The sequence below is a fragment of the Hylobates moloch genome, unplaced genomic scaffold, assembly GCF_009828535.3.
Source record: "Hylobates moloch isolate HMO894 unplaced genomic scaffold, HMol_V3 SCAFFOLD_5, whole genome shotgun sequence".
NCBI classification, from domain to species: Eukaryota; Metazoa; Chordata; class Mammalia; order Primates; family Hylobatidae; genus Hylobates; species Hylobates moloch.
Window position 1 is genome coordinate 53062534 of NW_026652280.1, and position 26967 is coordinate 53089500.

Genomic DNA, 26967 nt, shown 5'->3' on the forward strand with positions numbered 1-26967 from the left:
CCCCCTCCACCGTGTTTTCACAACTCCAACGTTCCTCCTTTTAAAGTTGGCAGAAATCAGCAGCCCTGCGTTTCTTTTTATTACTCCCAACGTTTGTTGCTTCCAATGGGGAACGTTTTCTTCTCTGAGAAGCTTTCACCTCCGCCAGGCCTGTGCCTCCGCGGCCCAAGCACCCTTCCCTTCCAGCCCTTTCCCCTTTCTCTCCGCACCCCTTGCCTGCTCTGCTCCCACGGAGCCCACGCAGTCTTTTGGCAGCGCGCGTTTTTCAGCCCCTTCCATCGGGTCTGGCCGAGCTGGCCGCTAGCGTTCCCACGGCCTGGCGGGGGGCCTGCGGTTTCACCAGGCAAGGGGGCCCCCGAGACAGGGCCTGGGCCTTTCTTGCTGCCCTTTGACTGGACCCCCTCATAAGAAAAATTCCCTGGCTAGGGTTCCTCTTGTGCTGGGTGGAATCCAGGCCTTCCTCAGCTTTTCGTCTCCTCTGGTCTTGGTGGAGGCCGCCTGAAGAGTCCACTTCTCTCCACTGTCTCTCCTGCCCGGACGCCCAGGCGGCCTCTAGGTTACTCGTGGGGCCAGCTCTGCTAGTGCTCGCTTCAGATCTCCCTCCTGCTCTTCTCTTTGCAGCTGTTTTCTATTTTAACTACATTGGAAGTGAAGATGCCTCATTGCATCCACACCCGAGGTTGTTTTTTGTTCTTGGTTTTTGCATCTTAAAAACCATTTAAATGACACTTCTCTCCTATTTTTAGAAAGGTCTATAAACAATGCACTTCCAGGATTGTTCCTTTTTCTCCTTAAATCCTGTGCCTTAGCACTTGCAGTCTTTTAAGAGCTGCTTTTATAGAAATTTTTGTTGGCTGGCTTGGAATACTTTCTATTGCTGTGCATTTTTTGAGTTCACCATGAGCACACTGGATTTCCTCATCATCCCTGAGAAAAAGTTAAAGTTATTTATAAAACAAAGAGACTTAATTTAAAAAAAAAATGGAGACAGAGAAGTTGATTCACCTAGATTACAGCTAGTAACTAGCCAAACCCCATTCTCATTCCGCACTCCTCAGTCCTGATTCCTTTACACATTCACTCCGCATAGGTTTATTAATCACTCATTCTGTGCAAGCGTACATCCAAGTCTAGACCTGAAAATGAGAGTTTATCTAAAAATTAAAAAACAGGATTTTTAAAAGAACAAAATACCCACTTTTCCTCTCTTACAAATGACAAGATCACTGATACTGACTTATTTCGGTATAGGTGCTTGGATTTCATTGTGAAATTCTCACTCCACAAATATATGGCAGAAATAAAACTCTAGACCATAAGCTTTCATTCGATATTGGTAATTCTTTTCACTCCGATTGTTGTAAGGGAGGCCCCTTTAGGACCAGACAGACTGTGCACAAATCCCCCAATGCTGCTTAACTAGTTGGGCAAGTTAATCATCTTTTCCAGCCTATTTCTTCACCTTTAAAATGAAGATAATGGGTTTCTTACATATATAAAGTACTAAGAATGGTACAAGGCATCTGGAAAGCACTTAATATAGCACCCTTTTCTTCCCCTGTCAACTGGAAATTTATCATGTTATTAAGAGTGAAGAGTAAAATGTTTTAATAATAGGCAAACAAATCTCATTCTTTTTTGTCCTGTATCAAATTGTCCTGGAAACACTACAAGTAAGTGACTAAGCATATTTTAGTTTCAAGCCTACTGTTTGATTGATGTGTCAGTGAGAAATGAATGACTAGGTGGCATGCGGTGAAAGAATCCCAGAAAGGTTGTAATCCACACCCTGGATAATCACAGGCAATTCATGGAAAGTTGGATAAAATGCTAGCTCAAAAATATTTATTGAATTTTAGAAAATAACCCTACCATAATTACTTGCTTTCCTCTTTGCACTTACTACCTTCAGAGTAAGGTAACATGAGTTTTTAAACATGATTTTAAAACATGAGCTTTAAAATTATCTTTAAAAGTTTTTTATTGAGACAAAAATTCACATGCCTTTCTTTTGGGGGAGAGAGGGAAGTAGCTTTCCTACTTGTTTATTTGTTGTATTTTAAGAGGGGTGAAATTATTGATTTATCATTACACCTGCCCCACTTCAACCTATGATTAGAAAATGTATAATTTCAAAATCATCTTCAGAGCAACAAAATGATGTTGTTCCAAATCAGAGAGAGATTTGTTAGTAGATCAGCAAAAGCTTTTCATTAAAAAATTGAGCCGTTTGCCTGCCCACGATGTTAATGAAAGTAAAATGTACCTTTTGGTACAGCAACCGATTTCTAGTTTGTAAATTCTATTCTCTGATATGAAATGCTTGCATGTCATTAGCCAGCCCTCTATGTTTTCACAGTATAGATATGACCACCTTCTATTAACTGAATATATACTAATGTGTATAGGTTCAGCTTTTATTAATGGGATAAATGATGACAGATGCAAAACACTTTAACTGTAGCACACCATACAAATGTTCATTCCAAAATTGGGAAAAGCATGTTGTGGATCCTTGTTTTTAAGCATAGCTACTCATGTTCCGGAACAGGTCATATTTTAGGGGTGGCCAATATTTTTTTGTAATGATGCCTGGCTGTTAAAAATGCTTTTTGCTGAGACCTAAGAAACTGTAGTGTATATTGTTATTGGAAAACATATTCTCCTAGATGAGTGATATTTTAAATTATTCTTTTTTATATAATTAAATGTAGATGTCAACATATAGGCTTTGCCTTATTTTTAGAAAGTTTGGGATTCATGGGTGGGGAAAACTCAGAAAATGATTTCTTAAAAACAGAATTCTTTTTTAGTAGAATCTATTTCAAAGATGCTTTGGAGCAATAACATTTTTTAAGTAGCAGAGAAGCTTGTTTTAAGTAACACGGGGAAAGATGTTCCATTACGGTGACAGCACTTAGCCGTAATCACCATGTCAGGAACATTTTCTTTGCAGGTGAAAGACAGTGAATAAAAGAATTTATTTGACAAAGCCTAGGACTATTTTGAATGGTCTCGTCCTGAGATATTTATCAAGCGGGGACCAACACTTTGCAGACAATTGTAATTTTTCCCTACTGCCATCTTCAAAAGTGCTACCTTTGACAGTGATAAAAGACACCTCTTAGTCTTAGTGGCCGAACAATTGATCTAATTGTCTTCACTATTCCCTCTTTTCTATCACAGAATCGGAAGACTTTTTGATGGTACAGAGCCCATTGTTTTGGACAGTCTCAAACAGCACTATTTCATTGACAGAGATGGACAGATGTTCAGATATATCTTGAATTTTCTACGAACATCCAAACTCCTCATTCCTGATGATTTCAAGGTGAGGGATCCATGTTAAATCACCAATAGCATAAATATGTGATTTTTTTATGTGCTCCAAAAAAATATTTCTAGTTCTACATTATTAACATACACCAACTTGAAAGGTGCCAGAGTTCTCTTTGACATGGTTCACTATTCATGAAATAGTGGTTATGGTCTTTAAACTTCTACATGACTAAAAGAGGATCGCTTTTCATTTAAAGCATTGAATTATAATTCACTTGAACAAATTGAAAAGGAATTGATTAAATTCAAAGCTCATTTCTGATATGTCTTAGAGAGCTAGAGAATAAAAGGAAACCTCCTTAGCTTAATGAAGACTTCCCCCTCCCCACTCCCAGAAATCGAAAGCAAACATGAACAGTAAAATTTTAGAATTATTCCCTTTACAGTTAGTAACAAGTGTTAAGGTTAGTCACGCTGAGATGGCCCACATTGTGCTGGTAACTCTAGGCAATGGAGTCAGACAAGGAGAACAAATAGAAAGTGTTAATATTAGAAGGGAATTCACGAAAATGTAACTTTTGCAGCTGATAATGTTTCTTCAAATGGATGATTCTAAAGAGTCAACTTAATGCTATTCGAACTTACAAAGAACTCATTAAAGCAGCCCAATTCAGGATCAATATATAGCTTTTTTGTTTGTTTGTTTGTTTGTTTGTGTTTGTTTTTTGAGATGGAGTTTTGCTCTTGTCACCCAGGCTAGAGTGCAGTGGCGTGATCTTGGCTCACCGCAACTTCTGCCTCCTGGGTTCAAGCAATTGTCCTGCCTCAGCCTCCCGAGTAGCTGGGATTACAGGTGCCCATGACCACGCCTAGCTAATTTTTCATATTTTTAGTAGAGACGGGGTTTCTCCATGTTGGGCAGGCTGGTCTCAAACTCCTGACCTCAGGTGATCCACCTGCCTCAGCCTCCCAAATTGCTGGGATTACAGGCATGAGCCACTGTGCCCAGCCAGTCAATAGCCTTTTTAGAGAATAGCAAGAGCCAATCATAAGCTATAATAGAAAAATATACAACAAAAATTATAACACCTAGGAATAAACCTAACGAGAAACAAGCAAAGGCTGATTAAGAAAACCACAGATCTCTACACACAAGTGTAAAAGAATTGAATAAATGAAGGAACATTCTAGGTTCCTGGATGGGAAACCTCAATATTGTTAAGATGTCAGTTATCCTCAAATTATTCTATATAGTCAGTGCAAACCCACTTAAGTAATAGATTTTTCTAAATGAAATTTGAACCATTTATAAAGTTTGTGTAGAAGAAAAAAAGCATAAGGATAGCTTAAAAAAAGTATTTCTGGTCATAGTAATGGTGGTAAACGTGGGTAATGGTGGATGTGTCCTATCAATGTCAAAACAGACTTTTGAGCTATATTAATTTAAAGGTGTCGTTCTGACAGCACTGAAATATACAAATCAATGGAGAAGAATAGGGTCCAGAGATAGATGTACAGGTGCATAGGAATTTGACGTACTGTAAAGGTGGCATTTCACATCAGTAGGAAAAGAAAGCAATAGTAATAGGCACTGAGATGATCAGCACTGAGACATTTGAGGGAATTGTAAAGCCAGAGCCCTATCCTACATCATAAATTCACAAAAATTTCAGAAATAAATACAAAAACGAGGGCAATAAAAGTATTATGAAAAAATACAAAGAAATTTCTAAAAGTATAATTTTGAGGCAGAAGGGGCCTAAGTGAGACTTCATACCCAGAAGCTATCCTTTATAAAAAATAGTTGAATTGAAGACATCATATACAAATACAAGACAAGTGTCAGACCGTAAGAAGCATTTGCAACAAAAGATGAATACCCATCATAAAAGATCTATCTTAAAAATCTATAAGAAACATACAAACAACCCAGTGGAAAAATTTTTTTAGCTATGAACAAAATTTTCCCAAAGAAAAAAACAGAAATTGGCAATAAACATTTGAAAAGTTTCTTTTGTATCAAATAAAAATAAAATGAGATACTCCCTTTTATCCATTAGATTGGCAAAAATTAAAAAGATGTATAATATACAGTGTTAGGGAACATACAGTGTGGTTGGAAGTCAAAATCATTAAACATTTTTGGAGGACAATTCAGCAGTAAATGTTAAAGTTTCAAATATACATACTCTTTGATCTGCTAGAAATATTCAGGTAAATCTGTAAAGATATTTGTATATAGGATGTTTATTATCGTCATGTTTATAATTACAAAAACTGGACTTTCTAAAAAAGAAAGTTCATTGGCAGATGGTTACAAATATTATAGACTATCCATACTATGGACTAGTTTAAAAGATGTGGTAGATCTATATCTGTTGATATGTGGGGGGAAAATCCCGTAATTCCATGATTCAGTGAAAATATTAAGTTGCAGAACCATATGTATAGTATGTTTCTACTTATGTAAAAGATCAGGTATGTATGCATATATAAATGCATAGAAAAAGATCCAGAAGAGTAGATCCCAAGTTAATAAGAAGCTCAGGGGCCCCTTATTTGTCTTCTCCTTCAGGATTTTGAATAGTGGGGCACATGCCAAGGATTATTAGCCAAATGGAAAAGAGAGCACAGAGGAGTTGCATCCTGTGCACATTTATTTTACATGGCAACTATATGCAATTGGCAAGAAAATAGAGAGAGTGTAATAACTGCGGCCAGTGAATGAGCTTCCCGCAGCCCTGGAATGAGCCTGAGGAAGGCACAGGACCCCGCTGCTCCCAGCCAAGGGCAGTTCCCAGGGCCCCCTCAATGGCTTGCATCTCACCGCACTGAGCTTGATTCCAGGGTTTGAAGACATGCGGGCTTGGTTTGTGCAACATGGCTCCTAAGCGAAAGCCGCTTCATCAGTAGTGATCTCTTCCAGCTCAGGAAAGGAAGCATATTGAGGAGCAATTTCTTTATTATTATTATTATTATTATTATTATTATTATTTTATTTTATTTTAAGTTCTGGGGTTCTTGTGCAGGACGTGCAGGTTTGTTACATAGGTAAACATGTGCTATGGTGGTTTGCTGCACCTATCAACCTATCACCTAGGTATTAAGCCCTGTATGCATTAGTTATTTATCCTGATGCTCTCCCTCCCCCTGTCCCTGCTACAGGCCCCAGTGTGTGTTGTTCCCCTCCCTTTGTCCATGCGTTCTCATTGTTCAGCTCCTACTTATAAGTGAGAACATGCAGTGTTTGGTTTTCTGTTCCTGTGTTAGTTTGCTGAGGGTAATGGCTTCCAGCTTCATCCATATCCCTGCAAGGACATGATCTCATTCCTTTTTATGGCTGCATGGTATTCCAAGGAGCGATTTCTAATATGGTAGCTTCCTAGAGGCTTTTCAAGGATAATTTTCAATATAGTATATACAGTTTTTTCTTGGCATGACAACTTTTGAACCTCTTTCCTGCCTTTTTCTCCATGCTACTTTATTAATTTGGGCAAAAATTTTATACAGGGCTCTCAGATAATAGCTGAATTAGACAACACTCTGCAGGCCCAAGGCCAAAGTGCAGTCTCTACCTGCAGCCCTCAGTCTGCACCTGGGGTCACACACTCTCAGACGTGATCAAGGGAACTGACTGGGTTTAGACAGCAGCCCCATGTCTTCGAGGCCACAGCTGATGAATAGCATAGTTGAAGAGAGCAGGCCAGCTTCCCACAGCAGCTGCAGGTAAAACAGAGAGACTTAGGGAGACAACCAGGCCTGTTCTAGAAAGCAGGTGCTTGCCACATGTGGAGACAGGAAGAGGAGTCAGGAAGCTGGGTCCCTGCTCAGGGCACGGATTCCAGCAGTGACTGGCCACTAGTCCAACCTGGCGCCACCAACGTCAGGCGCTCCCCAGTCAGCTCTGGATCCTTTCCCACTTTAGGGAGTAAGTAAGCTCATGTAGAGAGAAGGGCCAAAGCATGATGTGGAGAGGTGGGGGAACAATTTCTTACTCTCCCGTATTTTCCTAGAGGAAAGGCAGTAGAATTGGAAACGGGCGAGGGAGGATATTTCACTTTTAGTTCCGTATGCTTTAGTATGAATTTTATCATTAGTTTTTACAATGAGTAGGCATTCACATATGACTTAAGTCATTAAAATAATAAAATAACAATTTTTAAATAAAGTTGTCAAAAAAGAAGTCATCACAGCTACAGTCATGTATACTAGTAAGGAAAAACTGCCATAGGATTTCATTATATTTTTCACTGAGTTATGTATAGCCTGGATTTCATCAGGAGAAGGTTTGGTTAGTACAATATGAAAATCACCTCATGTTTAGGTGATTGCATTTCCAAATGGCAACCCAGAATCCCTGCCTGGATAGTTCATTTGCTCTTTAAACTTTAGATGCCCAAAAATGAGCTCACTCTGCCTGCCTCCCCCTCTGCCGCCACCACCACCAAGAACAAAATCTGCTCCTCTTCCTTTGTATCCTATCTCAGTAAAAGATGCCAGAATCCACCTACTTGCTCAAGGCAGGAACCTGCAGTCCTTCTGGACTTTTTCCTCTTCTTCGCCTCCCACATGTGATCTGTCAGTGCGTCCGTCATCTTAACCTCCTGGACGCATCGCAAATCAATCCACTACCCTCATCCCACCTCCCTAGCCCAAGGCCCAGCAGCTCTCTGGACTCCTTGGAGTGGCTTCATAATTGGTCTCCCCTCTCCCACTCTTACCCCTTTTTGACTTGTTCTCTGCATTGAAACTATGAGATACTTTTTAAAAATTCAACTTTTAAATTTGACATCATTATAGATTTGCATACAGTTGTAAGACATAATAGAGATGCTGTGTTACCCAGTTCCCCCCAGTAATAACATCTTGCAAAATACTAGGATCACAACCAGGATATTGACACTGATACAGTCCAGGTTCCAAACAGTTCCATCACCACAAGGATCCCTCCTTTAGTCATTTGACAGTTACACCCACCCCTCTCTCTCTCCCTGCCACCATCCTACCCCATCCCTGACCATGTGACCCTTTTTTTTTTTTTTTTTGGACAGAGTCCGGCCCTGTCCCCAGGCTGGAGTGCAGTGGCCCTTTTTAAAAAGGGTACTGTATCATGAGTTGCTCCTGCTTCAAATTCTGCAGGGACCTCCTCTTGTTCCTGAAACAGTCGAATGAAGAAGATAAACCAAGCTTTTCAAGAATTAAAGTTAGTTTTACTCAGAAGTCTTACTGAGGTCCCACACAGGATTTCAGCCCGCAGCTTGTTATACAGGCGGTGGAGGTTCAGTACATGGAAAATCACATCACACTTGCTCAGACGCTACAAGCAGAATACATCGAGCTTTGGGTATAAGAGTACAGCGTGTTATAGATTACAGAAGCATCATCACCAACCTGTCAGACTTCATCTCATATGGAAGAAAAGGCAAGGACTAGGGTCATGTATCTCTTAAGGAATGTAGTGACTCAGGCAGGAGACCTGGGGGGGCCGTATGCTCGGCTCTGTTGTGTCTTCAAGGCATTCTCCTGGAGACCTGCACGTCCTCCCAGAATCAGAGGGTCAAGCAGAAATGAGCAGCCACGGCTTCTTCCATTCATTCCTCTGTCTCACAGAGCAAAGCACCACATCCCTGTCATAGCCCACAAGTCCCAGAAAGCTCTGGCCCCTGCCCACCTCACCCACTCTCGCCCTGCACATGTCCCTACAGGACTTCTCTTGGTCCCTCAGACACACCTTCCTCTTGTCCCCTGACAACTGCCCCTCTGTGCACCTATGCAGCCATTCCCCTGGCCTTTACTGGAATTCAGGACTCATCTTTTTCACCACATCCCCCAGTAAACCTGCCTGGGCCTAGTGTAGCTTAGGCTCACCTGTACCCCTGACTCTCTGTGGTCACACTCAGTGCATCTATCACTCACCGTGCAGCACCATCTGCGCAGCTGTGAGGTAGAGATGCTTCCAGCTACGAGAGTGGGAATAGCCAATTAACAGCAGCTTACACTATTGGAGATTTGTTTTTCTCACGTGAGAAGTCAGAGGCCTGTGGTTGTTGGCAGAGGTATCTGCCCAGCAATGTTATCGAGGACCAGGAGGCTTTCTGTCTTTCTGTTTTGCCATCCTCAGCGTTGACATTCTGGCCTCATGCCTGTCACCTCAAGATCATATGGTGACTGCATCACGGCACCAGGCATCATCATTCCAGGCGTCACATCCTCAGTCAAGGCAGGATAAAGGGACAGACAGCTTTTCAACTCACAAGACTCTGTCCTTGTCAGACGATCCCACAGAAGACTTTCCCTTTGTGGCTCATTGGCCAGAATGGACCCTGCCCTTGGTGGCTGAGAAAGGGATTTTTTTTTTTGCTTTGCTTATTTTTAGCCTCTGTAGTAAGAGAAATAGGCAAGGGAAAGAGGTTGAAATAGCTGTTGGGGAAGCTAGCCAGCAGCATCTGTCCCACACGCTCAGCACCTGCCACATATTAAGCATGTAAATATTTGTGGTGTGAGTGAATGAACGCATGGATGGGTAAATAGATAAATGGAGTGAGGCTCACATTCAAACTAGGCTCTCGTTCCCACCAGTTCATCTGAAACCTGCTGATCTACTTCCTGATGTTTGGACTCTGGATATTTTGTGTATATATCTTCACTTCCTTGCTGCATTATAAGGTTCTTGCAGGCAGGGCCTTTTTTTTTTTTCTTTTTCTTTTTTTTTTTTTTGAGATGGGCAGTGGCGCGATCTTGGCTCACTGCAACCTCTGCCTCCCAGGTTCAAGCGATTCTCCAGGCAGGGACATTTTTATGTTTTTCCAGAGGACATTTTTGTGTTGGGCACATAATCGATGCTTAGTATTAATTCACTGAAATACAGCAGAAAAGGGTTAAAAGAGATGCGGGAAGCCACAATCTAAATATGAGTAGGCAATGCACTTCCTTTCAAAATTATATAGGACCGAGTAGAAAATACAAAACGTGTATATAATATCATCATTGTGTGCTGCTTATCAGAATAATATTAATTTATAATTCTCATTATTAAAAAGGATTCAGGCTGCAGGGAATCACAAAACAATATATTGGGAATTACAGTTGGAAATGATAGTAGCCGTGCATTTTTAGTTGCAGTATGTTCCAGAAACTGAGCCAGGTATTTTAGGCATGTACTTTGGTTTAACCCTTAGCACATAAACCTACATAGCAGGCATTATTTTTCCTCCAAGAGCATTCAGGTTAGGTGCTGGGGAGGGAAAAACTTCCACACGGAGTTCAACTGTGGCCAGTTTCCTTAAGGACTCACCCACCCACCTGCCTAGGATTGGCACAGCTGCTTCTCTGCACCTTTTGCATGCTTCCTGAGGATTCCAGAGCTCTTAAAGACCTGCTATTTATCAATTCTAAGTACCAAACACACCCTTTAATTGGCTAAGGATTTAGCTGTAACCCACGCTTGAGGAAAAAAAAACAAAAGCATGTCAAATGAAACTCACGTATCCCAGGGCTTTAAAACATTTCCCACAGAACCTCTGGGTGACAGGCTGTAAATTACAGTACGGGGTGTTCTGGAACCTGGGAGGGGCAGCAGAAGCCGAAGGGGTCCTTCCGCTCTGGTGGCTGGTGATGGAATTGCAACAGCAGGAGCAGTGCGGTTTACAGGAGTCACAAATACAGGTACACATAGGAGCTTTCAGTCTGTGTGTCCCGAGCAGTACTATTGGTGCTTTCTTCCTGGTCAGAGTTTTCTCTTGAACCTGGGAGGGACATGGTTTTGGGGGTTTTTTGGTTTCTTTGAGACAAAGTCTTGATCTGTCGCCCAGGCTGGAGTGCAGTGGCGCGATCTCGGCTCACTGCAACCTCTGCCTCCTGGGTTCAAGCAGTTCTCTTTCCTCAGCCTCCCAAGTAGCTGGACTACAGTCACGTGCCACCACGCCCAGCTAATTTTTATATTTTTAGTACAGACGGGGTTTCACCACGTTGGCCAGGCTGGCCTCAAACTCCTGACCTCAAGTGATCCGCCCACCTCAGCCTCCCAAAGTGCTGGGATTATAGGTGTGAGCCACCACGCCCAGCCAGGACATGGTTTTTTGCATGAGGAGAGAATCTCTTTCACTAAGTTTGCTAGGGAGAATGTTTATTGATTACCTGCTTCTTCCCCTAGCCATTTAAGACTGGGTGAGCAAGTGCATTCAATCCCGAAGTCACAAGATCCTCCACCCCTAAAAGCTCATTCCACAAATGTGCTGTCCGAGCTGGATACCCATTTCATCTTTGAGATAATTTCATATTTCAGAACACCATTTAAGCGGCAGTTGCTTGTGTCCTGGCTTCCATGGAAAGCTGTTGAGATCTGTTCTCTGCATAAGTGATTGCAGAACTTTTTCTGCAGTGTTTTATTATGGATATGACTGTCCCTCTTCCCTTAATTTTCCCCTCCCTCCAATTTTACTGATTTTCTCATTGTTGTTTTATGCCCTGCATGTGAACGTGTACGCATGCATATGCACACACGCACACATGTGGTTACAACTCTCAGCACACCAAGAGTCTAGAGCTTCAGCCCCATTTTTTATGGAGAACCATACAATTCTCTTTCTCTCTCTCTCTCTGTAGCCTTTTATCTTTAACATCATCTTTGGTAAGTGTCCCCCATGTTGCTCACATCTTTCATGGTCTGTCTGTATGAATGTCCACCATTCCTAGACATAGACAAATTTGCTGGCAGGCAGCTCCCAACTTACCTAGCCCTGGATATGTTCAAAAGTCTATTGGGTATTTTTTTTAATTAATTAATTTTTTTTTTTTTGAGACAGAGTCTCGCTCTGTCACCCAGGCTGGAGTGCAATGGCACAATCTCAGCTCACTGCAACCTCCGCCTCCTGGGTTCAAGTGATTCTCCTGTCTCAGCCTCCCAAGTAGCTGGGATTACAGGCACCCGCCACCATGCCCAGCTAATTTTTGTATTTTTAGTAGAGACGGGTTTTCACCATATTGGTAGGCTGATCTTGAACTTCTGACCTCAGGTGATCCACCCACCTCGGCCTCCCAAAGTGCTGGGATAATAGGCATGAGCCATTGTGCCCGGCCTTAAAAAAATTTTTTTGAGACAGGGTCTTGCGCTGTCACCCAGGCTGGAATGCAGTGGTGCAATCATAGCTCACTGCAGTCTCAGCCTCCCAGGTTCAAGCAGTCCTCCCTGCTCAGCACCCCGGAAGTAGCTGGGGCTGCAGGCATGCACCACCACACTCTGCTAGTTTTTCAATTTTTGTAGAGATGGTCTCACTATGCTGCCCATGGGTTGATCTCAAACTCCTGGGCTCAAGCAATCCTTCTGCCTTGGCCTCCCAAAGTGCTGGGATTACAGATGTGAGCCACCACCACAACCAACCTCTATTGTTTATTTTTAATAACGTTTTAATATTATAGAAGAAGTACATGTACATTGTAGAAAATTTAAAAATATAGACAAACAAAAAAAAAAAAAAAAAAAAACTATACCGTATGTTCCCACCACTCAGATTGCCAATGTTAAAACATTAGTGAGTAGCTTTCTGGATCTTTTCCTGTGCTTATTTTGGACAATAACTTTACCTTTCCATTTTCAAAAAAAAAAAAAATTATATCCTCTAATTCCACAACTATATTCAAGTTTCCCTGCTTGACTCCACAATGCCCTTTACAACTTGCTGGAGACTGGGCCAGCTGTCCTGCAAAATGTCCTGCCATCTCGATTTGTGTGGTTGCCTTGTCATGTGTAGTTTAGCTCATGAATCTATCCCCTAATTTCCTGTAAACTGGAAGTCATCTCTAAAGACATGATGGGTTTAAGTTAGACATGTTGGGGAGAACACATCACAGTGATGCTGTTTGCTTCCTACTACGTCACAGTAGCAAAGGCATGTGGTTGAGCCACCATTAACGATGCTGGGAATGAACTGATCATTGGATCAAGGTGAGCTGCATGCTCCTTAGGCTGCAACAAAAAAGATCTCTGTCAAGCTCAAAGTAACATTTGGGGCCAAACAGTTCTCTGTGGTGGGGGCTGTCCTGTGCAATGTAGGGTTTTCAGCAGCATCCCTCCCTACCTATCAAATTCCAGTAGCACCCCCTTCCCGGTTACAACAACCAAGAGTGTCTGCAGACACTCTTGACATTAGACATTGCTAAATGCCCTCTAGTGTCAAAATTACTCCTGCTCGAGAACCAGTCGTCCGGCTTAAGGAAAAGTTAAAGGGAGTATTTAGACAGGAAGCGCTTACTAGTTCATCTCACAGAATTAGTGGAAGCTTTCTCTCAGGGGTGGAAACACCAGGACCGCCCTGAGGACTTAAATTGCAGGAGCTGCCATTAACATGTGCCAGTCTCAGCAAGCCCAGGGCCTCTTTTCCCTCCCTTAGTCCTACAGAGACACCATCTGATTGGCTCAGCTTGGCTCCGATGCCTGTCCATTAGCCAATCAGCTGTGGCAACACACACATTGCTTCTAGGTCCTCAGTCCTGCGGGTAGAACTTTCTCGGAGAAGGCAGAGTGGCGACCTGGATAGGCCCTCACTCGCCGGAGTTTCTTCACCAGTACCTGCGGGAGTGCCCACTCAGGACATGCCCCAGACCACGGCCTCAGCTGCCGCCACCAAGGCTGTATCCATGGTCTGGTGACTGGTGCTGTCTAGTACTGCCCATGCCTTCTTTTCTCCTCCCAAGGATATTTTCCCAGAGGTAGGACTGGGAGGATAGGCGAGCAGCCAGCCCCAGCCCTGGCATCATCTCTGATGGTGTCTCTGGCCCCCGCCCTCAGCACGCCCTAGACATCAGGCCTAGCTCCTGTAGTGTGGCGTCCTCGTGACTTGCCAAGCCAGGGTGTTGTTTCAGAATGCTGGTGGGCCTGCCTTCCTTCCCGCCATCAGCACCCTGGCACAGTCACCTGTGTGTGCTTCTGTCTGTAAGATGGGGAGTGGAGACAGTGGCAGGGCATAGACGGGACACTGCTGCTGCTTCCATTTCTTTCAATAGCCATCAAGACTAATCCTAGTCTGGGTATCTTTGACCCAGGAAAGCAAGAGTAGTCGGGAGAAGCTGGGAGTCAGTGCCCCTGGATGGGGAGGGGACCGCCTGGTGAGAGCTATCAAGTAGTGGCAGGAGAAAAGGGGCACGTGGGCCAGTCCCTCCAGGCTTTGAAAAAAAGAAAGAATGGGCCAGGCATGGTGGCTCACGCCTGTAATCCCAGCACTATGGGAGGCTGAGGTGAGCAGATCACCTGAGGTCAGGAGTTCAAGACCAGCCTGGCCAACATGGCGAAACCCCATCTCTACTAAAAATACAAAAATTAGCCAGGCGTGGTGGCGGGCGCTTATAATCCCAGCTACTCTGGAAGCTGAGGCAGGAGAATCTCTTGAACCTGGGAGGCAGAGGTTGCAGTGAGCCGAGATCATGCCATTGCACTCCAGCCTGGGCAACGAGAGAGAAACTCCATTAAAAAAAAAAAATTATTCCAGCCCAAAGGAGTATTACAAGCCAGGGCAATTAAGAGCTTTAGTACCCTAAACACTGAAAAAACTGCAGTGGCCACTCCCCCAACCTCCCGTCCCCAACAAGAAAAACAAAATCTTTAAAACCAAAGGAAAGTAAGTGCTGCAGAGATCTGTCTTTTCTTATGATGACCACTTCTTGGATGCTGTTTTGGAAATGGAAAAGGTAAAATCCTCTCATTTTCTTGGCACCCCTGCTTTGCTGGTGGTACCCCTGATATATAGGTGCCCTGCCTGCTAGGGAACACCCCACTGCCGAGGGTCGCAAGAGCAGGATCCCACTGCCCTGTGCCTGGGGGTGAGGAGAGCTAGAGATCCTGGGAGGTATTGGAGCCATTCCTCAAAGAAAAATCCTTTTTGTGCTCACGGTGCCTTCCATGGCATCTGGCACCTACATAGTTTTTAAAATGAAATGGGTGAATAGTCAAGTTGCCTTTTGAGTGTAAGGACCTGTCAGCTACTGGGTAAAGCCTCAGGTACATTCAGAAAATAAGCCTTTCAACTGTTTTGCAGAACCATTGACTGTGAGGGGGAAGCTTACCCCAGTCCTCGGAATCTGTGAATACGATGCTTTACATGGCAAAGGGGACTTTGCAGATGTGATTAAGTGAAGGGTCTCGAGACGGGGGCATTAGCCTGGATAATCCAGGTGGGCCCTGTGTAATCACAGAGGTCCTTATTTGAGGGAGGCAGGAGGGCTGGGGTTAGAGAAGATGGGATGAGAGAAGTGATGTGCTTGCTGGCCATGGGCCAAGGAATTCTCGCAGCCTCTGGATGTTGGAAAAGATGAGGAAGTAGATTTGTCCCCAGAGCCTCCAGAAGGCAGGCATCCCTGCCGGCACCATGACTTAAGCCCAGTGAGATCCATTTCCGACTTCTGACCTGGAGAACTGTAAGGGAATAAATTTGTGTTGTTTTAAGCCACCAAATTTGTGGTAATTTCTCACAGCAGCAGTAGGAACCTAACACACTGAATATATCATTTTCCTCCCTCTAGGGAGGATGTTTTCTGAATTCCCATTATTTAATCAAGAAAGAAGTTTCAAAACCTGGCCTGTTTGCATTTCGGAGTCCACCACCCATGTCTGTTTTCTTGTCCCACGTACCTGTCCTCAGGATCTTAGGGAAGCTCATATGTAAAATGAGATCTTGATCTTCCTGCCTCAAAAAAGTTATTGTAAATCTTAAATTATTTAAAAAATATGTATTCAGGCCGGGCATGGTGGCTCACGCCTGTAATCCCGGCATTTCAGGAGGCCGAGGCAGGTGGATCACCTGAGGTCAGAAGTTCGAGACCAGCCTGGCCAACATGGCGAAACCCCGTCTCTACTAAAAATACAAAAATTAGCCGGGCATAGTGGTGGGCACCTGTAATCCCACCTACTCGGAAGGCTGAGGATGGAGAATCGCTTGAACCCAGGAGGCAGAGGTTGCAGTGAGCTGAGATCACACCACTGTACTCCAGCCTGGATGATAAGAGCAAAACTCCATCTCAAAAAAAAAAAAGTATTCTAAGATTTTGAAATGATTTAAACATGATAATAGGTCTGTGAGTAACTGGTTTCCCTTTAACTGTATATGGGGCTAAGCAAGAAATATGGATGGTGCCTTTTTTTTTTTTTTTTTTTTTTTTTTGAGATGGGTCTTTCTCGGTCTCCTAGGCTGGAATGCAGTGATGCAAACATAGCTCACTGCAGCCTCAACTTAGCTGGGACCACAGGCCCGGGCCACCACACCCAGCTAATATTTTTACTTTTCATAGAAACAGGGACTCCCTATGTTGCCCAGGCTGGTCTTGAACTCCTGGCCTCAAGTAATCCTCCTGCCTCCACCTTCCAAAGTGCTGGAATTACAGGTGTGAGCCACTGTGCCTGGCCAGATGGTGCTTCTTAATCAGAGAAGATAAAATGGATATAGGACAGGGCAGAGGAGTGATAGCATCTAGCACACTCTTGAGTGGCTTTGCTGAAAGCTCATTGCTCAGAAGGGAGGAAAAGTGGATGTGGTGAATTCATTTCCTTCAGAAAAACAGGTGCTGAACCTGCTGCCGCCCCATAAACCCCTGCCTATTTCCACCAAGAACCTTGGAAACAAGAGACCAGTCATCTCAAGTTTGTAAAAGCCCCAGAAAGGACATTGCCAGATTAGAACAAAGGCTTAAGGAAAGATTTCGGAAAATTCAGAGGCCTGAAGGAAATAAGCACAAGGCCAGAGAACCTAACAGAAACACACTAAACTTTAAAAACCATGGTACTTCTTAGAGAGTAAAGTTAAATGATCCCATTTAAGGAAGGAAAGGAGGTTTCTAAAGACAGCAGCCAATGGGACTGACTCTGCTCTGCAGGTTCATTTCTGATGAGCTGAGACTGTAAGCTGGTGTTAGGCAGGATAGAAAGACAGACACAAAGGAGCCTGCCAAGAAAATGAATGGCCAACATGCACTTCACCGTGTGCAGAAAATGGTAATGCAGCAAGAAGGACCATTTCAGTTCTCTGGCCAGCCAGTGCTTAGAGGCAAGGCAGCATGGTGAGCAGTCACCAGAGAGAAGCATGAGCGCTCGGCTGTTCTCTGTCATCTGCTCCCCATGACATAGCAGTGGCTCTACTCTGGAGACCAGCTAGAACAGCATAGTAAAGGAAAAAATGGAGCCAGGATGATCAAGAGAGAGTAAAAGAACACCTGGTGGCTTAAAGCAGTTCAAGGCTAGGCCCATAAGACTCCAGCCCAGGGGCAACACGACCTTCATAGAGCGCTTCTGACTCTCGCTTTAATAAACCCTAGCAGGATCCCAGAGTGGTCACTGAGCAGAGCCAAAAATCTGAAAAGGGCCAGTGTTTCTCGACTTTTCCAAGAGTGGGTAACAATGAATTGGAGCAACATTGTGTTGTGAGCCTCACTGCCCATCCAGGGCCAGACCTCAGAGTGGATTATTAAACAAGTGGCTTGTGAACCTAGAAGGAAGAAAAGATGGTGAGAACTCAGGGTCAGCGTGGGGAAGACTTCTAACCCCAAGTCCTGTTAGCTTCATTCACTTCATTCACTTTGGACACATTGGGAGATCAGGGCTTTGTCCGCCACCATGCCCAGCTAATTTTGTGTATTTTTAGTAGAGACGGGGTTTCATCATGTTGGCCAGGCTGGTCTCAGACTCCTGACCTCAGATAATCCACCTGCCTCGGCCTCCCAAAGTGCTGGGATTACAGGCGTGAACCACCACGCCCAGCCGATAAGTGATATTTTCACTGGAGTCTAGATCCTTCCTTGTGCTAAATTTTGTAATTAAATCTCACAAGAAAATAAAAAGCAATAGCATAAGTTCTCGCTTCTCTTGCTTGTGTAACTCTCATTGCTGTTTTAAAATCTCCTTGAGAGCTGTCCTCTTGGTAAATAAGTATTTAGGTCAGTATCTTACAGTTGGTATGATGCCAAGATGACAAAGCCCCGGAGTGGGGATCCCAGGTAGAATCAGGAGGAACCTGCAGAGGCGTCCCCACTCCTACCCCTCAGGCTGGGCTAGGGGCCCCGGTTCTGCCCTGTCTTAAGAGTGGCCACACCTCAGCCTAGTTTTCAGCTCCTTAAAGCAAAACAGTATCTCCTCTGGGTCGGGAGGCTAAGCAGGTAGAACATGTGCAGGGAAGATTTTCAGAGCAATGGGCTCCTTTCCTGCAGGGAACCAAGACTCCTGTGGTAAGGGGGTTGCCAGGAAAAGGACAGAATGAAGCAGCAGCCCATTCCACTGAGATGAGTGTCGTCATCAGCATCTTCTACCGGATCCGAGTTTCTTTATATGGAAAGCGGATTACCCAGCTCAGGACCCCCAAGTGCTCTCATCTCTCCATGCTGTTTTCTCTGGAAGTGTTGAATAATGCCGCTACTGCTGCTGCTGCTATTGCTTGATTTGCAAGAGAAAGAGCAAAGTGCAAAATAAAAATAATTATCCCATGGTCGTCTTCTGCTTCTCATGCTCTAGCCCATCTGGACATCAGGGGCCTCTTTGAGGCACCCGGACCACATATTTGCAACATTGGCTGCAATGCAGGCACCGGGCATCCCCTGCCAGCTCTTGCCCATGGACGGAAGGCACAAATGCCTGTGTCAGCTGATTAAAATGTTCTCAGTCAACATGTCTAGACAAGTATCCACTTATCTTACACCCAGAAATGATTGTGGCCATAGCTACGTTTAGCCATAACATTGACCTGCTTGTTAACATTGTTCCTGAGTTGCTGCCTCCCCCTCATTCTCTTTTGTCTTCCCATTCAGTGGCTTATGTGTGTGTTTTAATACCGTTTTGTTAGATTTCTGTTTCAATTCAACAGATTGTTTTAAGGCTGGAGGAAAGGAAACCATGCCAAAAGACCAGGTGTTCATGCTTTCAGAAATGCAGAAATGGACAGGTTTTCTTTATTGCACATCTTTCAGGAGTCGAGGCCTAATGTTGTTTATGTCGCTGACTCTATGATGGCAGCTCCAACAGGTGGCACAGGGCAGCACACTAGCCTTCCAGATCTCCACCGGCCTCCCCCAAACCATCACAAATCAACACCCAAGTTCAAGTAAAAGCCACATGCCTGCCCTCCAGGTGCCCATCTCCGCCTGTCTCTAGCCTCATATCTCTGTCCCACACCCTCCTGTGGCCACCAGAGGTGACCCGGAGCTTCTGATGAAGGGTACCCATTGGCAAGGTTGTGCCTCCCCTTGGTCAATGTATGCGTTCCATCCAAGAGGATAGAAATTGGGTTCTCACCGACACAATCAAACTTGAAATACCCAGAGACATTTTTTCTACTAAAAGAAACAAGTCTTGGGTGAATCCTTTCACATCTCAGTTTTCTAATCTGCAAAATGGGAATAATAATGGTTCCTAATTCACTGGGCAATGGCGAGGGTTACAGGATTTAAATCATGTAAAGCACTTGGAAGAGACCTGACCAGCCCTAATCTACTCAGCTCCTTTTATCTTCCCTGAATGAATGAATGAATGAATGAATGCAAACTGAGCCTCTACAAACATGTCGTAAGTGAAAAACGCACATGCAGATTTGATTATTGACATAACAAGAAGTGGAAAAAATCACCTCTTAGATGTGGACATGTTTAGTACTTTATGATGTTTGCAGTTTGCACTGTGAAATACCTTTTTTTTTTCCAGGACTACACTTTGTTATATGAAGAGGCAAAATATTTTCAGCTTCAGCCCATGTTGTTGGAGATGGAAAGATGGAAGCAGGATAGAGAAACTGGTCGCTTTTCAAGGCCCTGTGAGTGCCTCGTCGTGCGTGTGGCCCCAGACCTCGGAGAAAGGATCACGCTAAGCGGTGACAAATCCTTGATAGAAGAAGTATTTCCAGAGATCGGCGACGTGATGTGTAACTCTGTCAATGCAGGCTGGAATCACGACTCGACGCATGTCATCAGGTTTCCACTAAATGGCTACTGTCACCTCAACTCAGTCCAGGTATAGCATTGTTACACACAGTGTGGCATCAAATGTCACTCTTACTATTGTCACTTAACCTTGCCCTCACATGGTGCCTTTCCTCCAAAGAGCTGAGAAACTCACTCAGTGACACTTCTGTTGGGTAGGTGAATTATCACCCTCTACAGCAGTCATTCCCTAAGTCTTGTGATTGTGCCAGGTGCTGGGATGAGCACTGGAGATACAGAAGAGACAGATAGAGAACACAACAGCTGGGCACGGTAGCACACGCCTGTAGTCCCAGCCACTCCAGAGGCTAAGGCAGGAGGATCACTTGAGCCCAGGAGTTCAGGTTCAGCCTGGGCAACATAGTGAGACAAACAGACAGAATCGTGTTGATGGACAGCTCTGTGTTCATGGAACTGCATTATGGGAGGGGAGTGGGAGGCAAACAGTCAGCATAAATATATTGCCCAGGAGGTGGTAAGTGGATTTCTGGGGTAGAGTATGCTGGCATATTGAGGACTATCAGGAAAGCCAGTTTGGCTTGAAGAAAGTGACTCAGGGAGAGAGAGTACCCAGACAGGAGGCCCAGGAAAATCAGGGACAGATCACGGAGAGCCTCGTTAGGAGGTGGCAAGTGCCCTAGGATTGTTTATTTTGGCATCTTTCGGTTTTGGTTCGTTTGTGTATGTGAGCCAAATGGAAATCCATTGGAGGGTTTTGAGCAGAAGGGAGAACTGACAGAACTCGTATTTTAACGTGAACATTGCGACAGCAGCTAGAGAATAGGAGAAACAAGGAGACCAGGCAGCAAGCTGTGGTTCAAGCAGTTGAGAAGTGTCCAGTTGTGTGTGTCTGGAGGGTAGAGCTAATAAGGTTTTCTGACGATGGCTGTGGGTTGTGAGACATAAACCCGGGATGACTAAGATTTTTGACAGAGGAACTGGGTGAGTAGAACTGCCATTTCCTGAGATGGAGAAGTGTAGGGGAGCCGGAGATGTGGGGGTGGAATTGAGAACTCAGAGGCTAACGTGTGCTGAGCACCGACTTTCTGCCCTACCCTGGGCCATGGCCTGAACATGTGTTGTCTTCTTACAACCCTAACAGGTAAGCACTGTTAATCCTGTCTGTCTTGCTGATGGGAAGGCAGAGGCGCACCTGGGTCTCGATTCCAGCTCCGTGTGACACAAAACCGTTTGAAGTCAATGGAGTGAGGGTTCTAGTTTTTTCCCCCTTTCTAACTGGAATGGGCCCATGACTTTGTTCAGTAGTCAGCAGAACCCTTCCCAAAGCACAGAGACTAGAAGCACCCACTATTCTGTGCTGCCTCTTGAGGATTGTTCCACTACTATTTATAACTCTTTAAATATATGAACAGATGTCTGAGAACAGAAGAGCAGAAAACTGGCAGAAAATGTTCCCTAAGCATGCTAGCGGAAGGCACATGCTCCCAGGCGGCGGGGTGGCTGCTGGGTCGCAGGGTTCCGGAGGACGAGATTCGCGTTCTCACCTGTGCGGAGAGCGCCCCCTGGAGGTGTGTGGCGCTCCCGCATGGCCCTGCACAGCGTTCCTGAGACGGCCTCAGCAGTTTAAGCCTCTTTAAAACCCAGAAAGCCTGTCCCCTTCCACACAACAGCCTGCCCTGGCTGCCACTGGAGCAGACAGAGGGGCAGAACCATTCAGAGCCAGGACAGGAAGGCCTCGGCCACACCCTCGGGCCAGTGAATAACGATCATCAATTCATATGCTTGACAGTTTCCCACATCAGATGTGGAAATTTTCATCTGGATTAACGTGGTCGTATGACACAGCCATGACCTACCCTTGCGTCCTGCTCCACCGACCAAGAAATAGGCACCAGCCTATAGGCACGCAGAGACTCTGGGATAAGGCTTACAACGCCCGATACCTCACTAAGTTGTTATATGATCACTGTTTAAGGAACTTTGCTGTGAACGTGTTGTTGTTTCCAAAGTAATGGCTCCATCACCTGTTTGCATTACATTGAAATAAGCTTTTGACCACATCCAAGGTAACACTGGATCACACTGAATAATTATCACATGATGCCTATCGGACTCCGAAGAAGAGCTTACAGATTTCCTCCTGTTAGCATTTAGTGACCTTAAGACTCAAAGAAAAATGGACATCACGGTTAGGTTCTCTGCTGTTCATGGCTTCCTCCCCTTTGGATTTCCTCTCCTAATCACGGCAAGGAATCCTTTCCAGGGTGCTGGTTTGGCCAAGCAAGCTGGGGTGCCTCTTGCTGAGGGCTGCATTCCTGCCTCTGCTGGGGAATCCGTGGAGGGAGCTGTTCTTCGTCTTTGTATTTACCTGCCACCAAAGCACATCTTGATTTTGAATTTAGGGATTGTTTTCTTCCTGTCCTTATGCTGACAGGTATGCATATGCATTGTGAATTTACCTACAGAAATAGAGCACTGCTGGGTAGAATGTTAATTTTGTTCTCATAAGGACTTGTGTGTGTTTTTTTAATTTGCCAGCACTTGAGGTTTGAATTTTTAGAAAACATACTCTCTTGCTTTCCAATCTCATCTAGTAAGCTGCTTTGCAACATAGCAGACTATATTCTATATTGAAGTAGGCAACTAAAAAATAATAATACTTTTTTAAAAAGTAAGGATCCACTTTACATTGACTACATTTCACTTCATTCCAATAAAAGTTTTTTTGAGGTGGGTGTTTTTTGGTTTTTTGGTTTTTTTTAAGTTATGATTGAATCACTTTGCCTTTAAGGTGGTGTGGAAGTAATTTAATTATATTCAGAACTCGGGCAGGAAACATTTGCAAGTCTAATATTTGTTGGATTCCTAAAGAAACAGAATGCTCCAGATCAGTTTCCTGTATTTGTGTCTATCTGAGAGTCACAGGTACTGTTGCCTGCATTTAAGATTGTCAGACATGTAGTGCCAAACCCAGGAATCTTGCTGGCATTAGGTATTTGATTTCAAAATTAAGGAACAGATTCTATGGCTTACATTTGTATAAGAATTTTAGAGTATCTTTATTTTTCATACATTTTCTAATATGTAATCATTGTGCTGATTCTTGTCTCCTTGAATGCATGCAAGGCAATAAATCTGTTTCAAATGCTACAAACTTGAAAACCTGTAGATAATTCTCTAGTGTCTTCAGTAATCCCTTTGTTCTGCTACTGAAATTACATCAATCTTCCAGGCCAAAACATATATATTAACTCAGTATTAGGAAACTCGAACAAAGGCAGAGTTGAGAGTACAAATGAATCACTGGCTAAGTAAACTCTGCCATCACTGTCCTTTCCAGATTCTTTATCATCTCATAGGATGTATTTTAGTGATAAATGAGCTTTGAAATGTGAACCCTCATTTTTGACAGAGAGGGCAGCATTGCATATACAAAAACAGGAGATTTGAGGCCAAACAGACCTGAGTTGGAAACCCAGTCCCATCACTGACTAGCCATGAACCTCAGTTTTCTCATCTGTAAAATGGGCTGAACACCACTGAGTGTTGTAGCTGGTGTGTGTAAAGCAAGCATGTAAAAGCACATTTTAGGCATTAGAAATGCTTGCTTCCTCTCTCCTGCCCGTTAATCCAGGGTCTTCCTTTGAGAGGAGCAGCTCACAGGGACATGGGTGCTGGATGAGATGAACCAGAGTGCACATAATCTCAAACTTTGGGGTCTTTATGTAGCCATAGGACTTACCTCACCCCTCACTGGATGCTTGTCTTGTTCCCTCGCAGGTCCTCGAGAGGTTGCAGCAAAGAGGATTTGAAATCGTGGGCTCCTGTGGGGGAGGAGTGGACTCGTCCCAGTTCAGCGAATACGTCCTTCGGCGGGAACTGAGGCGGACGCCCCGCGTACCCTCCGTCATCCGGATAAAGCAAGAGCCTCTGGACTAAACGGACATATTTCTTATGCAAAAAGGAAGACACACACAACCAATAACTCAAACAAAAAAGGGACATTTATGTGCAGTTGGGACAGCAAACCAAGTCCTGGACCTAAAATTGAATAAAAGACACATTTATATCCAATAGAGACCACACCTGTATTCATATGGGAACAATTGGAATAGTGATATCCTCAAGGTGTAAAAAATATATAAATATATAAATATATATGTCAAAAGGTAGGAAATGCAAAAAAGAAAAAAAAAGGTGATAGCCACAGTTGGTGCTGTGATGGCCGTGAAGTGTCCTGGGCCTCCCGAGGCCTCTGACCAATAAACAAGCCATGAGTGGTGAGGACACAGTCTCCTTACAGTTTCCATTGCCAACAGCCATCCATATTTCTTTTTCCTTTGTCTTTCTTTTTCCTTTTTTTTTAAAAAAAACAAAACAAACAAAACACCTTGAATCAAGTTTGTTTGTATATGGAGGTTCCACGTCTCTCTTTAGGCAGGGACCACGCAGGACTTCAGAAAAACCCTCATGAGCACATTGCAAAGATGTTAGACATGAAATTTTAAATGTAGTTTGTACAGAAGTCACACTTTTTTGTCCACCTCACAGATGTGAACTTTACTTTGTTTTAAAACTGATCAGTTTTGCCAAGGGGCCAGAATTATTCCTTGTTAGAATTGCTCCAGTTCAAGTCTGCTGCTTTCCTACAATTTTTCAAATTTTATAATGTATTAAATACAATAAACTCTGTTTAAAAAATAAGGTCTGTGTGAAACACACATGTGGGGGTGAGGCTGGATTAAAGTGAAATTTTTTCTTTTTGAAATTGTCCATGTTAAGCATCAAAAAGAGGCTTGAAAGCCGGGGTCAGTTTTGAAGTCAAAACCTACTAAAGGCTAAGGATGTCATCACCTGTTCCAGACAGTTGTTTTCCAATTCAGCAAATGTTATTTCCTGTGCTTTGTTATTCTGCGTTGGTTAGCAAGGTAAATCTTCCTTCTTACGGACTTTTCGGTTGCACCTATTTCAGTTTCAGTTATCTCTGGCTGCAGAGCAAGTCACACCAAAATTTAATGGCTTAAAACATTTTGTTCTGGCCTATGATACTAACCTTCGCTGGGCTGCGTCTGCTCCATATCTGCTCCACTGCTCCAATCCAGGAGTCTGATTGGCGTGGAATGTCCTAGATGGCTCACCCAGATGGCTGCAAATACTTACTTAGCTGTTGGCCTCTATGTGGCTTGGGCCCCTCTCAGCATGGTAAGTGGATTCCAAGAAGGAGGCAGAGAAAGCCACAGTTCTCTAAAAGCCTGGGCCCCAGACTGCACAGTTCACTTCTGCTGCTTTCTGTTGGTTGAACAGCCACACGGCCAGCCCAGACTCAAGGAGGGGGAAATAAGAACCTCCTGTTGGGGAAAGTAACAAAGCACTTGTGACCAACTTCAGTCTACCATAACACCTGTCCAAAGCATCTTAAAAGTAGGGCATTATGGCTTTGGAAGAAGTAGGGAACATCTCAGAGCCAGAACTATCATTTTATTATTAGCCAGAGAAGTAAAAAACCTGAGATTTCAACAGCACTTTAGAATGAAGTCCTCAGCTTTTCCAAGGTATTAGTGACCGATTCCTCCATCAGCCCTACACCCACCTTTCTTCCCTCCTCTTCCTCATTCCAGACACTCAAAATGAATCTGGCATGCTGGTAAGATTGACAGGTAAACTAGAATGTGTTTCTGGTGCAGAGATATTCCTGTGGTGATGGGTTATTTCCATCCTGAACTTACTTTCTTTTTTTAAATTAAAAAGTGTATGCCTGAGGACACTAGTAATGAAAATATCCCTGGCTTCTGAAACTAAAAGTGAGCTGTTAATGGCTTCTATCACTGCCTGAAACACAGGCGGCCCAAACACTGAATTACTTTAATGACGGCTAGCCAGGCTTCCACATTGCTGCGTAATTTCCCTATTTGAGACTAATACACCACTCTCTCAGATGGGGACAGACAGGGCTGCTCCCACCAGCTGCTCAGTCATCCATGTCTTACTGAAAGGAGAATAAAATTGGTCTATGATTTACTAGCAATCCATTCTCATTAGGCAGAATTTCCTCAAATCAATAATGCAAGGGCCTCACTTTGGGACTCTGCTGGTTATTGTCATCAGTTAATGTTTACCCAGGACTGCCTATGTGCAGTTAGCATTGTCCCAACCAAATACTGCACAGAATGGTGTGCATTGGCTACTGGAATCCACTTTGTTCTTTTCTAAGTTCTTCGGTCCATTTATATGACTGCATCCCATTGCACATTGTTTCTACAAAAACTCTGATCCAGTTCAATGGAGCAAACATTTCACTTGTAATGTTCACCTTTTTAGGTCTTGAAACATGTAGATTCCCAGATACCAAAATACTGTAGGAAAGAGTAGGTCAATCAAAATGTCAAAATATAATTGAATCACCACTTTTTTCTTTTTCTTTTTTTTTTTTTTTTGAGACAGGGTCTCACTTTGTCACCTAGGCTGGAGTGCAGTGGCACAATCTTGGCTCATTACAACCTCCACCTCCTGGGTTCAAGTGATTCTCCCACCTCAGCCTCCCAAATAGCTGGGACTACAGGCATGTGCCACCACACTCAGCTAATTTATTATTATTATTTTTTTTTTTGGTAGAGACGGGTTTTGCCATGTTGGCCAGGCTGATCTTGAACTCCTGACCTCAAGTGATCCATCCCTGTCGGCCTCCCAAAGTGCTGGGATTACAGGCGTGAATGAATCACAATCTTATTTTTCACTATTTTTTATGATTCAATATAAAGTTCATATTCCAACTTCGCCAGTGTC

At 43.9% G+C, this 26967-nt stretch overlaps 1 protein-coding gene across 4 annotated transcripts in view; it reads left to right on the forward strand.

Annotated features, from left to right (window-relative positions):
* KCTD1 (potassium channel tetramerization domain containing 1) overlaps positions 1 to 25450 on the forward strand; it is a 203086-nt gene extending 177636 nt beyond the window's left edge. The window contains exons 3-5 of one of the 4 annotated variants that reach the window (XM_032152602.2): positions 3187 to 3331; positions 19949 to 20254; positions 23965 to 25143. In XM_032152602.2, the coding sequence (XP_032008493.1) occupies positions 3187 to 3331; positions 19949 to 20254; positions 23965 to 24123 (610 nt within the window). In that variant the 3' untranslated portion in view covers positions 24124 to 25143. Of the gene's footprint in view, positions 1 to 3186; positions 3332 to 19948; positions 20255 to 23964 lie in introns of all 4 variants that reach the window. The other 3 variants (XM_058438533.1, XM_032152603.2, XM_032152601.2) reach the window with 3 other exon arrangements.
* The last annotated feature ends 1517 nt before the right edge of the window (positions 25451 to 26967 follow it).